This window comes from Stenella coeruleoalba (genome assembly GCF_951394435.1).
Source record: "Stenella coeruleoalba genome assembly, chromosome: 4".
NCBI classification, from domain to species: Eukaryota; Metazoa; Chordata; class Mammalia; order Artiodactyla; family Delphinidae; genus Stenella; species Stenella coeruleoalba.
In genome coordinates this window covers 60,776,442-60,798,762 of record NC_137149.1, presented here as the reverse complement: position 1 = coordinate 60,798,762, position 22,321 = coordinate 60,776,442, and the positions used below count along the sequence as shown (strand labels likewise).

Sequence of the window (22,321 nt, the reverse complement as noted above, 5' to 3'; positions counted from 1 at the left end):
GTTTTGTTTTCAATTCCTAGAGACAAATAAAAAGTGGTGTGTTCTGGAAGGAGGCTTCTTGAGTTACTATGAAAATGATAAGTCTACCACGCCTAATGGCACCATTAATATCAATGAAGTTATCTGCCTGGCTGTACACAAAGAAGACTTCTGTTTAAATACTGGGTAGGTCTATCATTAAATGGTTAGGAGTCGAAAGTATTTTCTGGTATGTATCATACCAGGTAATAAGGATTTTATTATCATTTCACTTCAGTTGCTTCTTTTAGAAGAGTTTAATGGTTTCTTGAAGCCTACTCATTTTTCAGCTTCTGAAAGTTCCTTAGGGAATTCACTAAAAAGTGGAAAAATTTAAATATTATATTAGGTAATATGAAAGGCTGACGTGTTTGTATCTAATTTTAAGTAAGTTTATGTCATTCCATTCTTGAACATGTGGTCCCATAATTTTTATGACTTATTCATTATTTAAAATAGTGGACTAATGACAAAATTTATGCTTTCATTAAATGTATCATGGTTAAAAGAGATGACAAAAAATTCAGTGGTTTGTTCATAATAAAATAAACTATTAAGCATATTTAATAGCATATTGAAATACTAAATTCCTTAAAGAGCTACTTTGGCATTTTTATGGTCTCAAAAAAGTTTTAATTCAAAGAGGAAGCATTTTTTATTTAATATGTTTGACTTACAAAATAGTTTAATAGGATTCTGTGAGGACTTTTGGAAATTGACCCTCTAAGATCTTTGGTGTGAAAGTTTCTTATCACATTTTGTCATGTAATTAATAAAAAAGTATGAATACTAAAATCTGCAAAAAACAGTTTTATAGGATCATAGTATTTTAATAAAAAGTTTATGTGAGAAAAGAAGAGATTTGTAAAGCTATGTTATTTATATAAAATTGCATGAAACATATTACTGTTATCACATAATGACCAATATATACTAGTTGAAATGACTGCTGTTTTCTAGTAAATCTGATTTGATTCTTTTATGTGAACAAAACTGGTTATTAGTTGATTTGTTTTTTGTTTTAATCTTAATAGTGCTTTTACTCTAAATGAATAATCAGTTTAACATGGCTTACCATGGAATATTAACTGCATCCTATTTATTAAGTTGCTTAAATAATTTTACATTAGCATATAATCATATTCAAAAATAAAACATTCTTGATGGAATGTTACTGACACAAGTAGATATGCAGGAGAAAGCATCTATAATGAGATGTGGTTAAAAAAATAATTCTTAATTGCCTTCAATAGCATATTACAGAATTTTAAATCAGTAATGTAGCCACTGAAAAATCACACAGATTTGTATTTTAGGAAGAGAGCTGACTGAAGTGATAAAGAAGAGGTTGGAGGGAGAGAGACTGTAATTACTGAAAGTTTAGCTAGAGGAAGAAATAATGAAAAAGGAAAACAGTGGGTTGAGGGACTCTTAAGATTGAACTGATAACATTAAATGTCTGACTGAATGGATGAAGAGCTCATGTCAAGAGGAAGAATAAATTAGACTCCAAAGTTTTGATCTTGTTGCTGAGGTAGATGGTGATGCCTCTAAATTGGAATATGAAGGAGATACAGTAGGTTGGGGTTGAGAAAGAGGAAGAAGGAAGATGAGTTTGGTATAAGGTATTTTGAGTAATGGCAGAATATATACTTAGCATGTTCCAAGAAATACTTGGAGCTGTGGATGAGGAACAGAAGGAAAAATTCAGGGCTTGGGATGTTACCCTAATTTTATCTATGGTAAGGAGATGAAATTTTGGCATAAGACAAGATGATGGAAGGAAAATTTGTGAAGTAAGACAAGAAGAGAACTAATTAGAGAACTGTTTGGACAATGTTTGCGTTGAATAGGGGGTCAGAATAAATCAAGAAGGAGTGGTCTGAGAGGGAAGAGGAGACAGAAGACAGCCTTTGTCACATCAGGGCATCAACAAAGTCATGCTGTAGAGTGATTAGTCAGAATAATATTCCTTTTGTCTGATCCAGTGTGTTCCATTTAACTCATTTGAATAAAATATAAACCATCAACAGAAAAATATGGTAGGTAGGGGGTAGATAGATTTCACACCATTATTCCATTTTCAAAAAGAATTTAATTAAAAACTGGACCTTTGTGTTATTTTTCTCATAAAAGCCAAACATAACCAGTGGTATCTTTTTATTCTTGTGTGCTGTAGGCCCATCTTTACCTTCGAGATCTATTTACCCTCAGAACGTGCATTTTTATTTGGAGCTGAAACATCTCAAGCTCAAAGAAAATGGACAGAAGCAATAGCCAAGGTATTTAAATATTGTTTTATTACCTAAATCCAGAGAAGATTCTTAACCTTCAGAGGTCCATGAAAATTTTATACAGGATTCTGGGAAGAATGTCCGTACTTCATTAGGTTTTCATATGTTGTAGTCAAAAGAGGTTAAGAACTACCTTTCTAGAGCCTTAAGCAGAGACAAAATTAATGTAGAATCTTGGACAAGTCATTCTTCAAATTAAGGCTGTGCTTTGATTATGGAGATCTTTTCAATGTTGTAAAGTCATTTTTATGTATGTCTTTTTATAGGTAGATATCTTATTCATGGTATACACAAAGGGGAAAAGAACAGATTCAGTAAAAGATACAAATGAAGACAAACATTGAAGGTTGACATTTTGAAAAATGCCACAAATCAACAAAGAGAATGTCTTCCTATTTCAAATCTATATATAAGAAAAATGGCTTAAGATGCTGCCATTTGAAATTGTATTATAGCTCTTCAGTTTTAAGGCTGATAGCAGGTTTAAATAATTGTTTTGCAATCTGGACTCCTTCTAAATCTTAAAAATAGAAAAACAAATTTTTCCACTTTCCCTCGTATCTGTAGCTATATAAGGGATTTCCTATTTCCACTGTCTTTATTACTTTTTTGTATTTGTTTTAACAGCATTTTGTTCCCTTTGTTGCTGAAAACTTAACAGAAGCTGACTATGATTTGATTGGTCAACTCTACTACAAAGACTGCCATGCCCTGGATCAGTGGAGAAAAGGCTGGTTTGCTATGGACAAATCTAGTTTGCGTTTTTGCCTTCAAATGCAAGAAGGTCAGGAGGATAGAATGCACTTAAGAAGACTGCAAGAACTAAGTAAGTGGGTTTTTTTTTTTTCTCTCTCTCACTTTGTATTCTGCACACAATTCTTTATTGTACATGGAAGTAGTAGATTTCACATAAAATTATGATGGCTCACTCCCAAACATCATATGACTGACTCAGTAGTCTTTAAGGGTATTTTGTGTAATGTTTTTTTTTAACATCTTTATTAGAGTATAATTGCTTTACAATGGTGTGTTAGTTTCTGCTTTATAACAAAGTGAATCAGTTATACATATACATATGTTCCTATATCTCTTTTTTAAAAAATATGTTCATGCTTTTCTTCTTTCCCTTCAGCAATTAGCACAGTACTTCAAAATGGGGAAAAATTGGATGTCTTGCTCTTGGTAGAAAAAGGGAGGTAAGTGCATTTTTGCTTTTTACTCTTTACCTCTACAGCTCTAGGGAGTTGAGTATACTGGTTGTCCTCTTGGAGGAGAACCTATTATTTTGTAGCCTGTTGGGAATTTTCCGAATCGTACGTGTGTGTGTGTGTGTGTGTGTGTGTGTGTGTGTGTGTGTGTGTGTATGTGTGTGTATGTTCTCTTTAGTAGAAAGAGTACACCAATGAAGCTTGCATATTTTTATATTCATTAGGAGAAACTCAGTGTGATCAGTTATTAGAGTTTTCTACAGACCTTGATCCCTTTTCAACATTCACATATAAGTATTTGGAAGCACTTTGCCAGTTGTAAATATGTTTTCAGTGTAGTTATTTGATGGCTATAAATAATACCCTGAATCATGCATAGCTAAAACCTGATTTCTCGAATTTATTCAGTTTTTCAATAAATATTAAGCTTCTACTGTATATCAGGAACTGTTATAGGTATTGGGGATACAGTGATGAGTAAAACAGATATGGTCTCTGCCCTTATGAAGCATCTACACTAGTGAGGGAAACACAATATAAGCAGACCAAAAAAAATGGCATAGTATTGTGTCCCTTAATTTTAAATGCTTGAAAAAACATAAGGTGAAGAGAGTGCGCCTGATGGAGCAGTATTCTGTTCTCAATAGGTATATAGAAGGTATCTTTGATCAGAGATTTGTATAAAGTGAAGAAACAAACCATACAGCAGTCTGAATAGAATGTACCAGGCACAAAGTCAAGGGTATTTTGAAGACCCCAAGGCTGTGTTGTGCTTGGAATGTTCAGGGTCTTCAGGGAAGCTGCTGTGGCTGGGGGAATTTGAATGAGTGACAGTGGGAAGAAATGATTGCGGAGATATCCCTGGGCCAGAACGTATAGGGCCTTACAGGCCATGATATGTAAAAATGATTTGAATTTTATTCTAAGCGTGACGGGAAGCTGCTTGATTTGAGAGCCAGGAAGTGGAATCATCTGACTTATGTTTTTAAATGACTACTGTGATTCAGATGAATAGCTTTTGGAGGACAGGAGTGAAACTGAGCCTCCAGGTAGGATGATGCTGCAGAGGCCAGGCAAAATGTGTCTTCCTAATGACATAGTGTTGAGTGTAGGATCTACTGTGAGGGTGGAGGTGAGCAGGTCTGTTGATGGATTCAATGACTCTGAGAGTCAAGGATGACCCCAAAGTTTTTCGCCTGAGCATTTACATAAATGATGAATGGTGCTGTGTTTTTGAGATAAAAAGTACATGGAGATTAGAGATAGGACACTAGCAAGTTTAGGGTAGTAGATCAAGAATTTGGTTTTGGAAATAATAATTTTGTGATGTCTGTTTGAAAGCAAAGTGGAGCTGGTGACTGGGCATTTGTATATACAAGCCTGGAATTAAGTGGAGAGGTTGCAGCTGGAGATCAAGATTTGAGTCATCAGCATTTTGACTTATTTATTTAGCCAAGGAACTGGACAGATTCACCTTGAGAAGGACTGTAGATAGAAAAGAGACAAGGATGTAGCCCCAGGGCCTCCAGTTGTAGAGGAGGAATGATCTAGCAAAAGAGCCTGAGAAGGAGCAGCTAGAGTCATATCACAACAATTAGGAAGAACAAATTGTTTTCTCTTGATGTTTCATTATTTGCTTTCAAATCCCTTAATTACATTAATTCAGAATGTTTAGTTCCACAAGAGTACAGGATCATTTGCAAAAATATATGTAATGATAATATAAAAATATAGCTAAATCAGCCTTCCCTCTGGTGAATTTCCATGCTGGTGACAAGGATAATGACTTTGAGTAGTTATCTGAACCTGTCTTTTCTTGAACTTCATAGGAGAATATCAACAGCTTTAGACAGCAAACATATTGCTGATTAGATACTTATGTCAGAGTGTGTTTTTTAACTTACAAACATAATTAGGATTTTATGTTTTTACTTATTTATTTCTGGACTTACAATGGTCAATGATGCTCTTTAGATGCTGATTTTCAGTACCAGATGATAGTTATACTGTTCTCTCAGAATCCTGTTACGTACATGTTCAGAAATGATAATGAGACAGTGGATAGTATTATGGCATTAAAGTGCTAGCACAAATGTACTTTTTATAGTCATCTATTAATGTTTATGGAATGCCTGCCGCCTGTTATCTACACGAAAGGAAAAAATGGTCAGCAATACACATTGCATGTCTGAGTTCACAGAGCTTATGTTCTTAAACAAATAAGCAAGCAGGAACTTGCTAGTGGAATTTATTGTATTTATTATATGTATACATAATTTTTTCTAAATCAGGTTACTATAGCCAAGGTATTTTTCTATCATTTTTAGTCTATAAAGGATTTGACCAGTGGTACCTAGATTTTAATTAAAATGTACCAAATGTGGGTTAGTGATATTCAATTTTAATTTTTCTTTAGTGCTTACTGCATGCAGCGCACTCCCTCATGAATGCTAGATAAGGAAGCCAGAAGACTAAATGTTTTGTTACTTTGTAACATCTTGACCTTTCCCCTGGGCAACAGGAATCAGGAGGTGAATTCAGATACACTCTGAATTCATGGAATAGTTAAAAACTAATAGAATATCAAAATAATGGTCAAAGCTGTGTAATTTTGTTTCTGATAATAATTTAAAGTTTTTAATCTACATGTGTTATCAACTAGTTATGCTGAAAGCATTTGTATGAAAGGAACAGAGAATGTGTCAGGAGGAGAGTAGGAGAAATACAGGGACAAATATAAAACTAAGGTATTTTCCTTGGATCTCTTTGAATAGCTGCCATACAAAGGCACCATTTGAAAACAACTGTGTTTATCACATGCTTATATCTTGGTTTCATTTGCTTTCCCTGTTTTCTTCAAATCAATAATATTCAGATAACAATAATACAATGACACCAATGTATAGAACTTACCATATACTAGCCACTATTTTAAGCACTTAGCCTTCCAATGCCTATATGGTATTGAGGACAGTAATCCATTTTGACATCAAGGTAAGGTCAATTTTTTAACTTAACAACCTAAATATTTCTTCTTTTTAAAACAAGTGTTAAGTATTAATTTACCAATACTTTTGTGTAGATCACTCTCAAGAATTGTCATCAAATGTACTAGAAGCCTGGATAAATAATGTAAGTCACTAGAAATTAAAATTTCAACAACTTATTAGAAAATAAAATTTTTATTAGAAAACTTAAAAAGTTATTTTATTAGAAAAATGTATCCACACAATGCTTACATAATTAAAGATGAAGCAGAAAGAAGAGAGGTTAGAAGTGTGAATAAAGAATCAACCTGGGAGATGGTTAGTGCACTAGGTTGTAATCTTTGATGTCACAAAGAGCCTGCAGGTGTCCAGAGCACCTTGTGTGGTGCTGAACAGAGACCCATATGTCTATATATTTATACACAGACATTCACACGTGTGTGTACATATATGTGGATATGTATATACATATGTAAATAAAGGGACTTGAGATAGGGAAAAATGGAAAATGAGCAGGTCTGGGAGAGAGCTGGGGAGATAATGAGTTTGATTTTCGACATGTTGAACGTGAAATGCTTATAAATATCTAAGGAGAAGTTGCTCGGAGGGAGTTATATTTATGGATCTGACAGTCCTGATTGGTTAATGGGGTGGGGATATAGATTTTGGAGTTACCCGCATATAGAAGAAAGAAAGTGAAATCACCTAGGGAGAGTCTACAGAGTGAGAAGGGAAGAAGTAACGTGTGAGAGCCTTGGTGAATACAGGTCAGTTGGAGGTGGGGATGGTTGTCAGAGAGGAATAGCTATCGTGGGGTGTAAAGCTAGTTCACCCAGAGACTGAAGCAGGAGACCAAGAGAGAATGTGGCACCAAGCCCGGGAGGAGGGTGTTTCAAGAAGGAAGGAATAGTCAGAAGTGTCAGGTGCTATCTGATGAGGACAGATACTCCATTGGTAAGTGATGGGGAGTCCATCTGGGGACTCTGTGGAGAACAGAAGTGATAAAACAGAAACTGGATTAGAGTCAGGCTCGGAAAGGGATCAGATTAGATAACCAGTTGGTCTAGGATGTCTGGAGGTTAATAGGATTAATGAAGTAAAAGGGATTTGATCCAGGAAGGGAATGTATGTGCAATTTTGTTTTAGATGGCTTGAACTTGTGCCATCTAAAACATTTTGATGGAGCAGAGATTAAAAAAAGAAAAGGAGAAGAGTGAATGTATTAGAGAGAGGACAACAGGACAGGTCCCTCAGTTCTAACAGGAAGAAAAGAGGAATTGATGGATGGTTTTGGATGTTGGTAGCTTTCTAGATTTGGTGGTGGGATGTTGAGAGAGAGAGACCAATCTGTTGGTTTTCAACCAGTCTGCTGGTTTTCAGTTGTTTTGTGAGGTAGGAAATAAGGATGACTCCTGAGCTTTTGGCCTGGGTGACTTTATGAATAGTTTTATCACTTACCAAAATAGGGAATATGTACTGTACTTCTCTCCCAGTACTCAAACAAAGCCAGTTAATTATAGATGTAATGGTTTAAGATCTGTTTTAATATCATATAAAAATAAGAGAATTGCATTGCATTGCCCTATTTTTCATGTCTTTTGATCTGTTAGCCCCTTGGGAAATACTGACTGTAAAGTACAGTCGATTGCAGTAGACTTGTCAATGACAGACAAAATTGTGGCTTTAAGACATAAAACAACTTCTAATTATTCACGTTGGTGGCATATAAAGATAGTGAGAATAATTGAAAGAAAGAGAAACCAACTAGCTATAAGTTTTAACCTTTATTTTTTTGCTAGTAACAGCTTGAACCAGAGCTGCAAATCATAAATAAACTTAATGAATTAATTTCACATATTTTCTCTGCCCTTGTCTACCCTTGATTAAAATTTTAAAATATATTAATGTTTCTTAAAGGCAAGAGAATGAACCCCATGAACTAGTTCATAACTTGATAACCATCCAGTGAATATAGTCACTAGATACATATTTTAATCTTCATGGTAATTTTCTCTATATACATAGCATGAGTGTTTTTAGACAGAAAAATATTGCAATAATATTTTCCACACACAGAGCATTTTTGCTCTGAAAAGCTCTAAGCAGAAGGTGCTCCAGATGGTGTCGCTTTAATGTGTATTCTTTGTATACTTTAAAAATTATTATTTTGGAAAATAAAGCTTTCTTGATTACACTTAAGGCTTTCTGCCATGATATTTGATGCTGTTATTGGGACTTAGATTCTGTGCTTTTCTTGGTGTAGAAAGAAAAAAAAAAGAAAGAAAGAAATCATGTTTTTGAATACCCATTGTTAGTCAGTGAATGTCCTGGACCCTGCTGAGGTCAGAAGGCACTTTTCTGGACAGTAGGTTATATATCCACTGTGACTGAAGTATTCAGTAGATTACAGCATGCTTTTCATAAAATTTAAAAACTATTTCTGCACTTGGCCCACATTCTCTGTGTATCTCTTTCTGATAAATAAGTTACTGTGTGCACCATCTCACATTCTGTAGCTTCGTGCTCATTTGTCAAAGACACCTATTATTAAGCTTTTGTAGAAAGGCTGTTAGTTGTAATAAACACAGTATGAATAACTCAACTGTGTTCATCAGAAATGGAACAGCCTAGCTTTTTGTTGTTGTTGTTTGTTTGTTTTAATTTTTTAAAGATTGTTTAGTTGACCTATAGTAAAGCATGAAGCACTTGATGGCTCCCAAGCCTGATGACATCCAGTTTTAACTGCAAATTCCAGACATAAAGAAGTCGACACTGGGGAGTAAACATTTTATCGATATGTTTCACAATTATGGGACAGAATACTTTTCTCAATTTGGGTGATTAATACCCTAAGTTGAAGATTCTTATTTCATATCAACTTATAGCATGTGATTTTTTTTCCCTCCTTGAATTGTGTTTTATAGCAGCTGATATGTTAGCAGTACCCTCCAGGGTGAATTATCTTAAAGTGGTTTCTAAATTGTGCATTTAATTGCAAATTAAACAGTAGCTGATTGCCCACAATATCAGCTTGACTGCTTTTGTAACTTTCTGATGATTTAATTTGCAGAGATGGTTTAATCTGAATGTTGCCAAAGCAAACCACTCTTCTCTCACCACCCCCGCAGGTTTTGCAGAAAGAAAGGGACTATTCAAACTTACATTATAAGGTGATTTTTTTTGTTTGTTAAAGAAAATCACGATAAAGGGAATGTGTGCCTATTTAATAAAAGGTGGATTTTAAAGTATATATTATTTTCTTCAAAAATGTATTTCATTCAGTTCAAGACACCTCCCATATACTAGAATGTAAGCTCATGAACAAATAAATGCAATATGGTGTGAAAAAATACAAAAGAATGAGAAGATCCCTTCTAGATAAATGGGATCAAGATAATCAGTTTTTATTTTTTAAGAAAAAGTATATTTAAGTGGCTCTGGAATCCTAGGTAGGATTAGAGTAGGAAAAAAATGAGGGGTTGAGACACTAAGATCTTCAAAGAGGTGGAAACGATAGTTTCAGAGAAATAGGATGGGCTAGGGTACAACTTCAGTCCAGCTCAGCCTCAACCTTCAGTTCTTAAGGAGGAAGCATGAGAGAGTGGGCCTGGAGAGATAGGTCGATACCATATTAGTATTATCAATTAAATGTAATTAATAACTGGCCTTGTTCTGGAAAGGATGGCAGGCTCTTTACAAGGGTAAAGATGGCTTTTTTTTTTTTTTTTTTAAGCAGACTTGAAACAGGGCTGTTTCTCACATTCCTATAGGTGATTGCCTAATACTATATAGAGATGAAATTGAAAGTTTGAAGACTTTGTCTTTCTCAAGGAATAGTGTGCCTTGACACTTTTTACTAAACTGTTGGCTTCGGAGGAAACAAGCTAGTTAAGCTAATATTTCATTCTTCATTATTCTTGTGATACAGTCTGTGCATCTGCAGATTGTCTTAATAATTGTTTGCCTCTTTCTGGCTAAAATTCCATCACTGTGCAGCAGTTTCTTATCTGAAGGTATGGGGAAAAAAATACTGTTTCTCTATAAACTAAGATGAGGGTGATTTATGGATGCAATGACTGAATGAAATGTTCTGGACTCCCATCTCTGTCCATGAAGAAATAACTGGTATGGAACATGCCCTCTCACTTTAAACAACTAGAAAACTGGACAAAACATATGAGATGAACTATTTTCAGACTTTAGGACAAGAGGTATCCCAGGATTGTGATCATGGAGAGAAGGGAAACAAGTGACATAAGGGTTAAGATCACCTTGGCTTCTTATCAGTCCCTGGCACAGGGAATGGGGAAACCCAAGCAGAAGGTGGTGGTTTTGCTATATTGAAGAGGTTTTGCTGTATTGATTTCCCCTATAGAGATAGGGGAATCTGTGGTAGCTAAACATTGCAGGATAGAGTACAGAGCAGAGAGGGAGATGTGCAGGGCAAGAGCTTCAGAAATCTTCAAAGGAGTTCCCTTCCATCTTCAGCTCAATACGAACCTGCATATTTGCAGGTTGAAACTCCAGGTAGAAATACTCCCAGGGTGTGCTATGAGTTGAACAATTCCCAGAGTTTAGACACTGCTGGAGTGGGTTCAAATTTTATCTAGCCAAGTTAGACAGACTTCATTAACACAGAGCATTTGTAAAGACTCCAGAAAGTTAATTCCAGAGTATTAAGGCTAAACCAGCCTTCAGGTAAAGGCTGCTCCATTTTTACCTTACTAAGCTTAAAAACAGACCTCTTCACAAATCATTTAGTTACCTGGGGTCAAATAGGCAAAAGATCCCAAAACAAACATCAACACCCTTTAAAGGAAGAAACAATCCTGGCACTGAATGATGTCTAGCATACAGTAAAAGTTACTAGCAAAGTGAAAAAGCTGCAAATCAGTTGATAAGAACAGACCCAGAAATGAGAAAGATAATGGAATTAGCAAAGAATATAGACAGTAATTTTAAAATATTATAAATATTGTAAAAGATAACACCCTTTGACATAAATCACAGCAAGATCTTTTATGATCCACCTCCTACAGTAATGAAAATAAAAACAAAAATAAGCAAGTTGGACCTAATTAAACTTAAAATCTTTTGCATAACAAAGGAAACCATAAAAAAGACAACTCACAGAATGGGAGAAAGTATTTGCAAACGAACCAATGGACAAAGGATTAATCTCCCAAATATACAAACAGCTCATGCAACTCAATATCAAAAAAACAAACAACCCAATCAAAAAATGGGCGGAAGACCTAACTAGACATTTCAGCAAAGAAGATATACAGATGGCCAAGAGGCACATGAAAAGATGCTCAACAGCACCAATTATTAGAGAAATGCGAATCAAAACTACAATGAGGTATCACCTCACAGTGGTCAGAATGGCCATCATCAGAAAATATACAAACAATAAATGCTGGAGAGAGTTCAAAGAAAAGGGAAACCTCTTGCACTGTTGGTGGGAATGTAAATTGATACAGCCACTATGGAGAACAGTATGGAGGTTCCTTAAAAAACTAAAAACAGAACTACCATATGACCCAGCAATCCCATTACTGGGCATGTACCCTGAGAAAACCATAATTCAAAAAGACACATGTACCCCAATGTTCATTGCAGCACTATTTACAATAATCAGGACATGGAAACAACCTAAATGTCCATCGACAGATGAATGAATAAAGAAGATGTGGTACATATATATAATGGAATATTACTCAGCCATAAAAAGAAATTGGGTCATTTGTAGAAATGTGGAGGGACCTAGAGTCTGTCATACAGAGTGAAGTAAATCAGAAAGGGAAAAACAAATATCGTATATTAACGCATATATGTGGAATCTAGAAAAATGGTACAGATGAACCTATTTGCAGGGCAGGAATAGACACAGAGAGAATGGACATGTGGACACAGTGGGGGAAAGGGAGGGTGGGATGAATTGGGAGATTAGGTTTGACATAAATACACTACCATGTGTAAAATAGATAGCTAGTGGGAACCTGCTGTATAGCATAGGGAGCTCAGCTCGGTGGTCTGTGAAGACCTAGATGGGTGGGATTGGGGGGTGGAGGGAGGTCTAAGAGGGAGGGGATATGTGTATACTTATAGCTGATTCAGTTCACTGTACTGCAGAAACTAACACAACATTGTAAAGCAATTATACTCCAGTAAAAAATAAATAAATAAAAAGACAATTATTTACACAGAGAAAAAAAGATGTAAAGGAAAACATAAACATAGAAAAATGGATCTAAAGAAGGAACCAGATGGAACTTCTAAAGCTGAAGAATACACTATCTGAAAAGAAAATCTCACTAGATCAGCTAAATGCAAGAACAGACTCTACATTTAAAAAAAAACTCAAACTTGAAGGCATGACAATAGAAATTATCAAAACTTAAGCACAGAGGGAGAAGACTGAATAAAATTAGCAGAGCCTTAGTGACCTGTGAGACAATATCATTCTTATGTAAGTATAATTAGAATCCCAAAATAAGAGAAGGATGGAGTAAATATATATGTATATATTTGAAGAAATATGGCCAGACTTTTTTCAAATTTGATAAAAACTGTAAACCCACAGATGTACTAAGATCAACATACCTCATGCATGATAAAGGCAAACCACATTAAAACATATCATAATCAATTTCCTGAAAACCAGTGTGAAGACAAAAAAAAATTAAAAAGTACCAGAGGAAAAAAGACACATTAAAAATAGGGGACAAAGATGAGAATGTCTTGTCAGAAGCAGTGCAAGCCAGGAGATAGTATAATGATATCCTTTAATGTGTTGGGGGCAGGGGGGAAACAAAATAACCAAACCAGCAGCTATTAGCCTAAAATACTCTATCCAGCAAAAAGATCTTCCAGAAATGAAAGCAAAATAAGTATTTTTTGGTCAAACATCTTGACTTATACTACAAGACTCAGTTTTTGATTTCTGTATAAATGCCTAGGATATTATCTTCTTTAGTCATGTTTTTGGAATGTGTTGTTTTTGTTTTTTAGTTGTGTTTAAAATGTTCTTTATAAAGGTGAATTTATTTTTCATACAGCCGTATTTATAGATCCTATCATTTGTTCTGGTTCTTGTCAGTAGACCAAGCTCAAATATGATAGTCTCTGCTTTGTGGTTATTATATTACAGTTTTGAGAAAGTTGTTTTTATTAGTCTTGGGACTTGGTTTCTAGGTCTTATTGACCTGTCTTAACTCATTATTGGATATAGGGATTTTTTTTTACTTGGCTTTGAAGTACCATTTAAAATTTAGGCTTGGGGAATGGACAGGGAAATTTATTTTTCTATAATTAGAGTTCTTTAAAAGAACTTCCAGATTTTCAAGATATAAGTTCCTACTTCTTTGGAATCGTTATCCAGAAATGTAAAATTGTTGTTCGGTAACACTTGAAATCACAAAGTTGGCCAGCATTTGTGTTAAAAATATCTTTTGATGCTTTAGTCGATGTGCACAGAGTTTAGATAACATCAGAGAGGAAAGCTGTTGAACTGATGCTATTAAATGTCAAACATCTACTGCACACGATGATGTATTTTAGGATTCAGCCTTTGACAAGTGGACTCAGGACTTAACTTGTCATTACTCATTCTACCCTTCACTAGCTCACAAGCAGACAGCTAAACTTGTCATCACAGGATTTCTTCAGGTTAGAAAGAATATTTGAAGTTGGAAACATTTACAGTTAACGGCAGAATTATACTGCTATCATAGGAGGGGCATTGCCTTTTGGATTTCTTTTACTGCTTGCTCAAATACTCACTGTCGTTTGTTTATAAGCACACGTTTTCAAAGATTTTTGTCTCATATTCAGAGCTTAATTATCAGATAAAAAAACCAAGACTCAAAAAGAGTTAAAATTTTCTCTTTACCTAAACTCCTTAATTTAGCAAGAGGTAATTTTGATTAAGTCTACATAATGTAGGGGCTTGATATTCCTCAAGGAAGTTACCCAGGTTATATAGTTTCATTTAGACAAATATGCCCAGCAGTAGAATGTTTTTGAGCTAAAGATGATGTAAGGCTAAGGTATGTCAGGAGTATTAGAGCAAGTATCAGAATTCTTCAAAAAGAAAATTATAAGACCCGGAAGTCAAGGCTGTTGTGGTGGTGTGGAAAATAAAAACAATAGATAGAGATGCCAGGAGAAAAGAGATGAAGATTACGGGCACCAGTGTCACTGAAGAAGAAGTTACAGCAAGTTCAGAACATGTTAGAAGTGAGTGGAGTGGGGTGCCAGTAGCTTTATCTTCTTAGAGGAGCATTTCAAGAAAAGAAACCGAAGGACAGAAAGGAGTACTTTTGTTTTCTTTTTAAATTAGGGCCAGTGAATTATCAGGAATGTGAAACATTACCCACCCCCCACCAAAAAAAAAAAGAAAGAAACCAAAACAATCCAGAGTTCAAGCAGCTCATTCCTTTCTCTTTGGGTTGAATCCAAAGTAGCTGTCTCATAGTCTGAAATGAAAATTAAATAGTTTTATACTTAAATACATCAACGATTACTTTGTGTTTCAAGTCAAATTTTATATCTAGTGTTAGAACATTAAAACTTATTTACCCACTAAATACCTCGTCCTATGCTAAAGGCTATTGATGCTGAAATGCTTTCTTTGTTTGCTTGTACAAAGTTTGGGGTGTAGCGGCTAAAACATTCACACAGATAGAGCAGGCAATATGATGGCGGGTAGAGTGGATGTTCAGGATTAAGAAGGGACGCCTGGTACACAATAAGCATTGGATGGAGAGAGATGGGGATGGAGTGTCAGGGAGGGTTACCTGGAATACACCGATGGGGGAGGAGCTGGAGTAACCAGCCAAAGAGCTGGAAGTATTTATTATGAAGACAGGAACATGTTAATTCTTCCTTCCTTCCTTCCTTCCTTCCTTCCTTCCTTCCTTCTTTCCTCCCTCCCTCCCTCCCTCCCTCCCTCCCTCCCCTCCCTCCCTCCCTCTCTCCCCTCCCTTCCCTCCCTTTCTTCCCTTCCTTCCCTTCCTCTCTCCCTCCCTCCCTTCCTTCCTTCCTTCCTGGAATGGCAGAATTGGAGGGGAAAATACGGGCCAGATCATGAGGGCCTTTTAATCTTGAAAACTCCAGAGCTGCTGTGGAAGGACAGTGATTAGGAAGTGATGTCATTAGCTTCGTATTTTAGAAAGATCATTCTGGCAGTCTTGGGGAGCAGGGACTGGAGAGGTGGAGAATTGGGAAATGAATTTTGTTTGGAGGGGTTTTAGTGATTTCAAGGAGCAGTACAAAGACCTGAAAGAAAGTGATGTTCAAATAAAGAGGAGGCAGAGCATATATGTCAGGGAACTGGAATGAACAGAATTTTGTGACTGAATTCATGTGGCAGTGATGGGGTGGGAGTGGGGGTGGACCAATATACAGTTAATGAATCCTAAATTTCTGGTGGGATAAGTGGAGAAAGTAGTACTGGTTTGGTATGAGGAGGGATAAAGATTTGAGATGCTTGTGGCACCTTAAGGTGAAGATGTTCAAAAATCAACATTAATTAGTATTATATTTTATTATTTACTAATATTACGTTTATTATTATTCTAAGTTTGCCAGTGATGAAACTGAGAACCAAAGAAGATTGATAACTTGTCCAAAGTCATAAAGGGAGTGCAGAGCTAAAACCTGAGTTTGGGAATTGATTGGATTTCCCACTCTCTTAGCTGCTTTATGCTCTTGCTTTTCAATCACATAGAGATCTGATTTGTGAGACAGTTATTGCCTGGAGATAGGGATTTGGGAGTTACCAGCTTATATACGGGGGATGAAACCACTGGCCTGAATGACATGTCCCTGGAAAGTCCTTGGAGTTCATGTGAGTGCACTGAGGTTACAACTTCATTTTCAGAAACAGGAGGTGAGCTTGGGAAAGAAATTGAGGCACCAGAAAGATAGAAGGAAAAGCCAGGAAGAATTGTGCTACAAGAGCCGAATTGGGTGGTATTTTTTTTCCTCTCTTTTTTTTTAAAGGAATGAAGTCATCAAACAGTTCTAAAATCTTGAAAAATATACCCCAAATATCCATGAGAAGTCACAGGTGATGCTTGCTACAAGGGTTTCTGTTCAGTTATTCAGAAACAGAATGAAAGGGGAAATGAAAGGAGGCAAGGAGGCGAGACCACAAGTTCAGGGAACTTCCTGGACTCTATATAGAGAGAGACGTGACTGTACATGCAAAGAGGGATTGAGTGAGTGGAAGCTGGTGGTAGAGGGGTTTTCTTCCTCTTTTTTAAAATTATTTATTATTATTTATTTATCTTTGGCTGTGTTGGGTCTTAGTTGCGGCACGTGGGATCTTTCATTGCGGCGCGTGGGCTCTCTAGTTGTGGTGTGTGGGCTCAGTAGTTGCGGTGCGCAGGCTTAGTTGCCCCGCGGCATGTGGGGTCCTAGTTCCCTGACCAGGGATCAAAGCAGCTTCCCCCACGTTGCGAGACAGATTTTTAACCACTGGACCACCAGGGACGTCCCCAGAGGGGTTTTCTTCTGATGGATGAGACAAGATCCCATTTATATGGATCTAAGGATAATCTGTGTAGAAGTTAAGAATTTTTAAAAAGGCAAAATTATAATTTGAAATATTTTTGAAACCTTACAGAACATTATACATCCATGGGCATACCAAGTTGGATTTCACAGTCTGGCATACTGCAATTGCAAAAGCAGCAGGTACAGATGGGAATGCATTACAAGATCAGCAGCTCAGCAAAAATGACGTTCCCATTATCGTGAACAGCTGTATAGCATTTGTTACACAGTATGGTAAGTATCACAAAGTTTTTATTCAACCCACAGAACTCATAGTAGCATATTTACAGTTTTTAAGTGGTACCTCCATTGGACTGAATTAGAGCCCTTTGTAAGTACATCAGTGAAAAAGAAAAGTGTCGTCACTCTTCAGCCTAAATGCCATTCTTTCTCACAATAAAGCTCATTTAAATTATATCATGTGCCTTTACCATTTCCTTCTTCCTTTACATGCATAAAAATTTTAAATGACATAGTAGACGAATCTATATTACAAAATGTATATTAAAAATTGATTAAGATTGTACTTTTCAGAGGTTATAACTTTACAGTAAATCTAGGGGAACTCAGAGGCACCTTAGTGTGTTTTTAGAGGTGGTAAACTATGGGACAATGTGTAAAAGAATTTACTTTTTGTTGGCCTGCATACAAAGTGTATGTGTATTTATTCCACTCAACGTGCTATTGGTCACATGTTTATATTAAGAATCATGGTCATTAACTGTGATAGTTTGACTTAATTGTAACAAATATTTTTATGAATAGTTTGCAGGTTAAAACCAACTTGATTTATACCCACATGTACAGCTTCATTTTAATTTAATATGCTATGGTAGTATTTTAGCTATGCCTAAAATTAACTAAAGTATGCCTTTATTATTCATGTTTATTTTCAAATTATTGTTCATTCTTAAAATTCCTTCTGTTACATATTTCCTTAATACTCTAAAAGGGAGAGTAAATAAATTGCTTAACTATATTTTTAATATAAAAATATTTTTTCTTTTAACCTGTCGATAAGTGTCATTGATTTAGATTGTACATGCAAAAAAGTAAAACGATTATTTGGTATTTTGGAAGCTATTGATATATTAACCTTTCATTGTTCTCCTAATATTAAAAGTATCTTTGGGGTTTTTAATTTGAAAAGAAAACGTTATCATTGAAAGAGCTGTAGTAAAACATTGTGTTATGAGGTTTTTTTTTTACTTATTTATCAAGTGTCTGTTGTGTGCTAGCTGCTAAGTTTGATACTGGAAATTGAACAGTGGGAGTAAAGAGTGAAACGCAGAGCCATAAATCATGCCGTCCAGTCTGAGAACTAAATAAGCGGATGTGAAACAAAATGTCAAAAATAACAAAGGCTACGAGGAAAATAATTTTAGGAAATTAAGTTTAGAATATGTGTATATTAATATATTTTCTCCTAGGGAGAGTGCCATTTTAAGTATTTTAGTTATTTCATATGTAATCCAAGTACAATTATCATTAATATTCAGATTTATTGTGTTTTAATTATATATCTATTGTATATATGTATGTAATCACATTATGTGGGATTACTCTATGAAGTTCCTTCCCTTGATAGTATGTTTATGTTTTTCTTATGAACTGTCATCATCTGTTTATTTGAAAATGGGAGAAGAAGAAGGTTATCATCTTCATTTATTAGTAATTCAGTATTAGTGCATTTACATTTTGTAGGTGTAAATGAATTGCACGCATATTCTGTTTTAGCAAGAGCATAACCTCATTGGGAATTTTCAAATCATCTTAATTTCATAATGGCATAAAGTGCTTCATAAGCTGACAAATGATTAAAATAACTTGACTAGCTTCAGCGTATCCAACTTAATGTTTCTCTGGGGAAATCAGAAGTTTCTTTGTGGTGTTTATTTGAATTTAAAATCATTAAGCATTAGATTGTTTTCAACTAAATTTCATACATTATAACTACTTTGTAGCTCTAGCATAAGGTACATTAACTTGCATATTAAAGTAATAAAGCCAATAAAAGTCTTCATGTATTTTTAGCTTTTTTTTTTTTTTAAATGAGCAGAACATGGAGACCCAATATTACCAGCATGTATACAAGGGAAGATTTGATATGAACTTAGAAAATGCCCAATAATTATAGGATGCAAGTGGTTGGCTCAGAGCCTTTATGGTCATAATTATTTTGAATTTCCTAATCTTTGGGTTAAAATCTAAGTCCAATTTTTTGTGCTCATGGTGTCAAGATCCGAATCTGACCAAGTTCACAGAATAATTCTTAGAGTTTTAATTTTTTTAATGAGTTACAGTAGTTCGTTCTTGGGGGAATATATTTAATTTATGTAAACAAAATTACCTTCAAATTCACATTCAGTTACCTTGTGTACCAGCTATTAGAGATTCACTCAACCAGCAACATAATCTCTCAGAAACTTGGCTTTTTTTTTTTTTTTTTTTTTTTTTGTAGAATTTGCTTATTATTCTGTTGTGGTCATTTACTAAGTACCTACTGAGTTCTTCTAGGAACTGTGTAGCTGCTGTGTACAGAAAATAAGACATGATCTTTGCCTTCTAGGAGTTTACAGATTGTGGATCAAAGGCAAACAAGTGGGCAATTACATCTCAAGTGTACAAAATTCTATGGCAGAGAGGTTCAGGGGTTGGTACAGGTGTCCATGGTTTACGGGTGAATTTCAGCCAGTGTAGAGGTGGTGGCTTCATGGGTGAGGCATGGAACCTACCACAGGTCTTAAGAGAAAATGGGAACTAGTTAAGAGAAAGAGGGAATAGGAATTCCCGGAAGAGGAAACAGTGTATGCCTAGGTGCAGAGTCATGAAGGAGGTTGTCTGTTCAGGGAGCTTGGGGCTAGTCAAGTGTGGCCAGAACTCAGTGTGAGAAGAGTGGACAAATACAAGAGGCAGGAGGGTTAGTTAGGAAAATTCATGTAGGGTCTTATGTATCATAATAAAATCCTCAAACTTGCCCTCAAAGCAGTGGGAGGGCTGTATCCATATTTTTAAGCATGTTGGTAACACTAGCCAACCTGTGTCTCAGACCATGCTGTTGTCATTTTCGAGGCTGACTGGAGGGCTGCACGGGAATAGGACAGGGAGTTGTGATAACATAGTGAGGAACTGGGTGCACAAAATAATAATAGCACAAGGGATGGAAAAAGGGGACACTTTTGAGAGAGAAGTCATGATGAAAAATATATGTGACATTTTATTTGGTGTGGTAAGTGAGAAAGAAAAGTTCTGACTTGTAAAGGACTGGGGAGGAAGCAATGCCAAATTCTGAGATATAGGAACAAGATAAAGAAAGAACATGCTGGGATTGGGAGGTGAAGTAGTGAATGGGGCAGGAGAATTAATTTGTTCATATGTATAAGTATAGTGTGTGTTGCATGTATTATTTATATAGTATATATATATTAAAGTGCATATGTGCATTTGACATTTTAGGAATTAAAACCTGAGTGGAAATGTACATGTAGTAGTTGAAGTGATGAAGATGGATGGGTTCATCCACAGAATTTTGTAGGGGAGCAGAGAAGAGAGTTGAGGATGGATTGCTGGGATTATCAGTAAATACTAGATAGCAGAATAAATAGAAGACTAGAAGAGTATTTATAGAGGAAGGGGCAAAAAAGATGAGATCATAACATCGTGAAAACCTTGAGATTAACAGAATTTTAACAGGGATTCATTGGATTGTCAGACACTGCAGGGATTCTTATCACATAAAAACTGAAAAGCATCTAGAAAATAGATATTCTTGATGAAGATGGTCCTGATACAGTGGGAATTGGGCACAGAAGCAAGATTATGTGGTTGAAGGATTAACAGGGATGTGAGATGAGAGAAAATAAATATAGGAAACTCAGATTAGTTTTGGAAGGAAGAGAGACAAGAGACCTGGGGGGGAGGGGCAAAAAAGGATTTAAAAAATTTATTTTGTTTGTATATCATCATCACTCCTCTTCCTCCAGTTAATCACTGCTACTCCTCTTATTTTATATGGGAAACTTGATGAATCTGTAACTGTGAAAAGGACATGACCCAACTCTTCATGTAGAAGAAGGTGAAGGTGGGAACAGACAGAATTAATATACAAATGTGAGTGCAGAGACTTGAGGAAATTTATACCAGAGAGCCTCACTTTTGTCAGTGAAACTGGAGGCAAATTTGTATTCTGGGAGACTAAGCGAAGGGTACTTGTGGTAAAAGAACATTTGAAAAAGATGCTATGAAGGACTAGGGGAAAGGCTGGCCAGAGACTTACTAAAAGCTGAGGATGAAATAGTTGTTCATCAGGTTTACATTTTAAATATTAAAGTTGCAGGGGGAGGGACTCTTTTTTTCTCATGCATGTTTATATCAGCTCTTGGATAATGATTTTGTCTTGTGCATCGTTCCAACACAAAAATTTGTTCTATTTTTAAGATATCAAAGTGGATTTTGACCTGAGACTTTTTTCATATAACCATTTTCTTTTTTTTTTAACAAAGGTTTAGGGTGCAAATATATCTATCAAAAGAATGGTGATCCTTTACATGTAAGTGAACTCCTGGAGAGTTTCAAAAAGGATGCAAGAAGCTTTAAATTGATGGCTGGAAAACATCAGCTTGAAGATGTGACGGACGTATTGAAGAGTTTTCTCTCTGACATTGACGACGCACTTCTTACTAAGGAGCTCTATCCATATTGGATCTCTGCCTTAGGTAACACATATAATATAGAACAGAATAAAGGCTTTGCCTTCTCATTTGATAATAGATTTTTAAAATCTCCTTTGATAATCTGAATATTTAATTGAAAGGAACAATATACATAATGCTTCAGAACAGAAATTTTGCAATCAATAGTTGTTTATATCTGCCTCAAAAGAAATTTATGGTGATAACTGCTAAACAGTGTTTTATGGTAATACTTAGTTTTCAGTAGATTTCTTAGTGCTTACTTTGCCTTAACTTTGGAAGTGTTATAGTCAAGTCCATGTAGGCTGTTAATTTTCTCATTAAGATTAAAATGAAAGTTTTAATATAAGATTGGTTTTACACGGTTTTGCCATATGGCTGTTTGGCTTTCCTTTTTCATTCTACCTCTTTAGAGTTACATAACAATTTTTTTTTTTTACTCTTTATTTTTTCTAGATTCTGTCTAATGAAGCAAAAAAGCTTTGCTGCACTGTAAGAGAACTTATTTAAGAAATGACCCTAGAAAAGTTAATGGGTCAGATTGATTTTAGTAAAACCTA

At 35.5% G+C, this 22,321-nt stretch overlaps 1 protein-coding gene across 3 annotated transcripts in view; it reads left to right on the top strand.

Moving 5' to 3' along the window:
- Positions 1-22,321, top strand: part of ARAP2 (ArfGAP with RhoGAP domain, ankyrin repeat and PH domain 2) — a 197,954-nt gene that overhangs the window by 100,827 nt on the left and 74,806 nt on the right. For all 3 annotated transcript variants that reach the window (XM_079920687.1, XM_079920685.1, XM_079920686.1), the window contains 6 exons: positions 21-165; positions 2,198-2,300; positions 2,940-3,138; positions 3,445-3,508; positions 17,141-17,304; positions 21,573-21,785. In XM_079920687.1, coding sequence (XP_079776813.1) covers positions 21-165; positions 2,198-2,300; positions 2,940-3,138; positions 3,445-3,508; positions 17,141-17,304; positions 21,573-21,785 — 888 coding nt within the window. The remainder of the gene's footprint in view (positions 1-20; positions 166-2,197; positions 2,301-2,939; positions 3,139-3,444; positions 3,509-17,140; positions 17,305-21,572; positions 21,786-22,321) is intronic.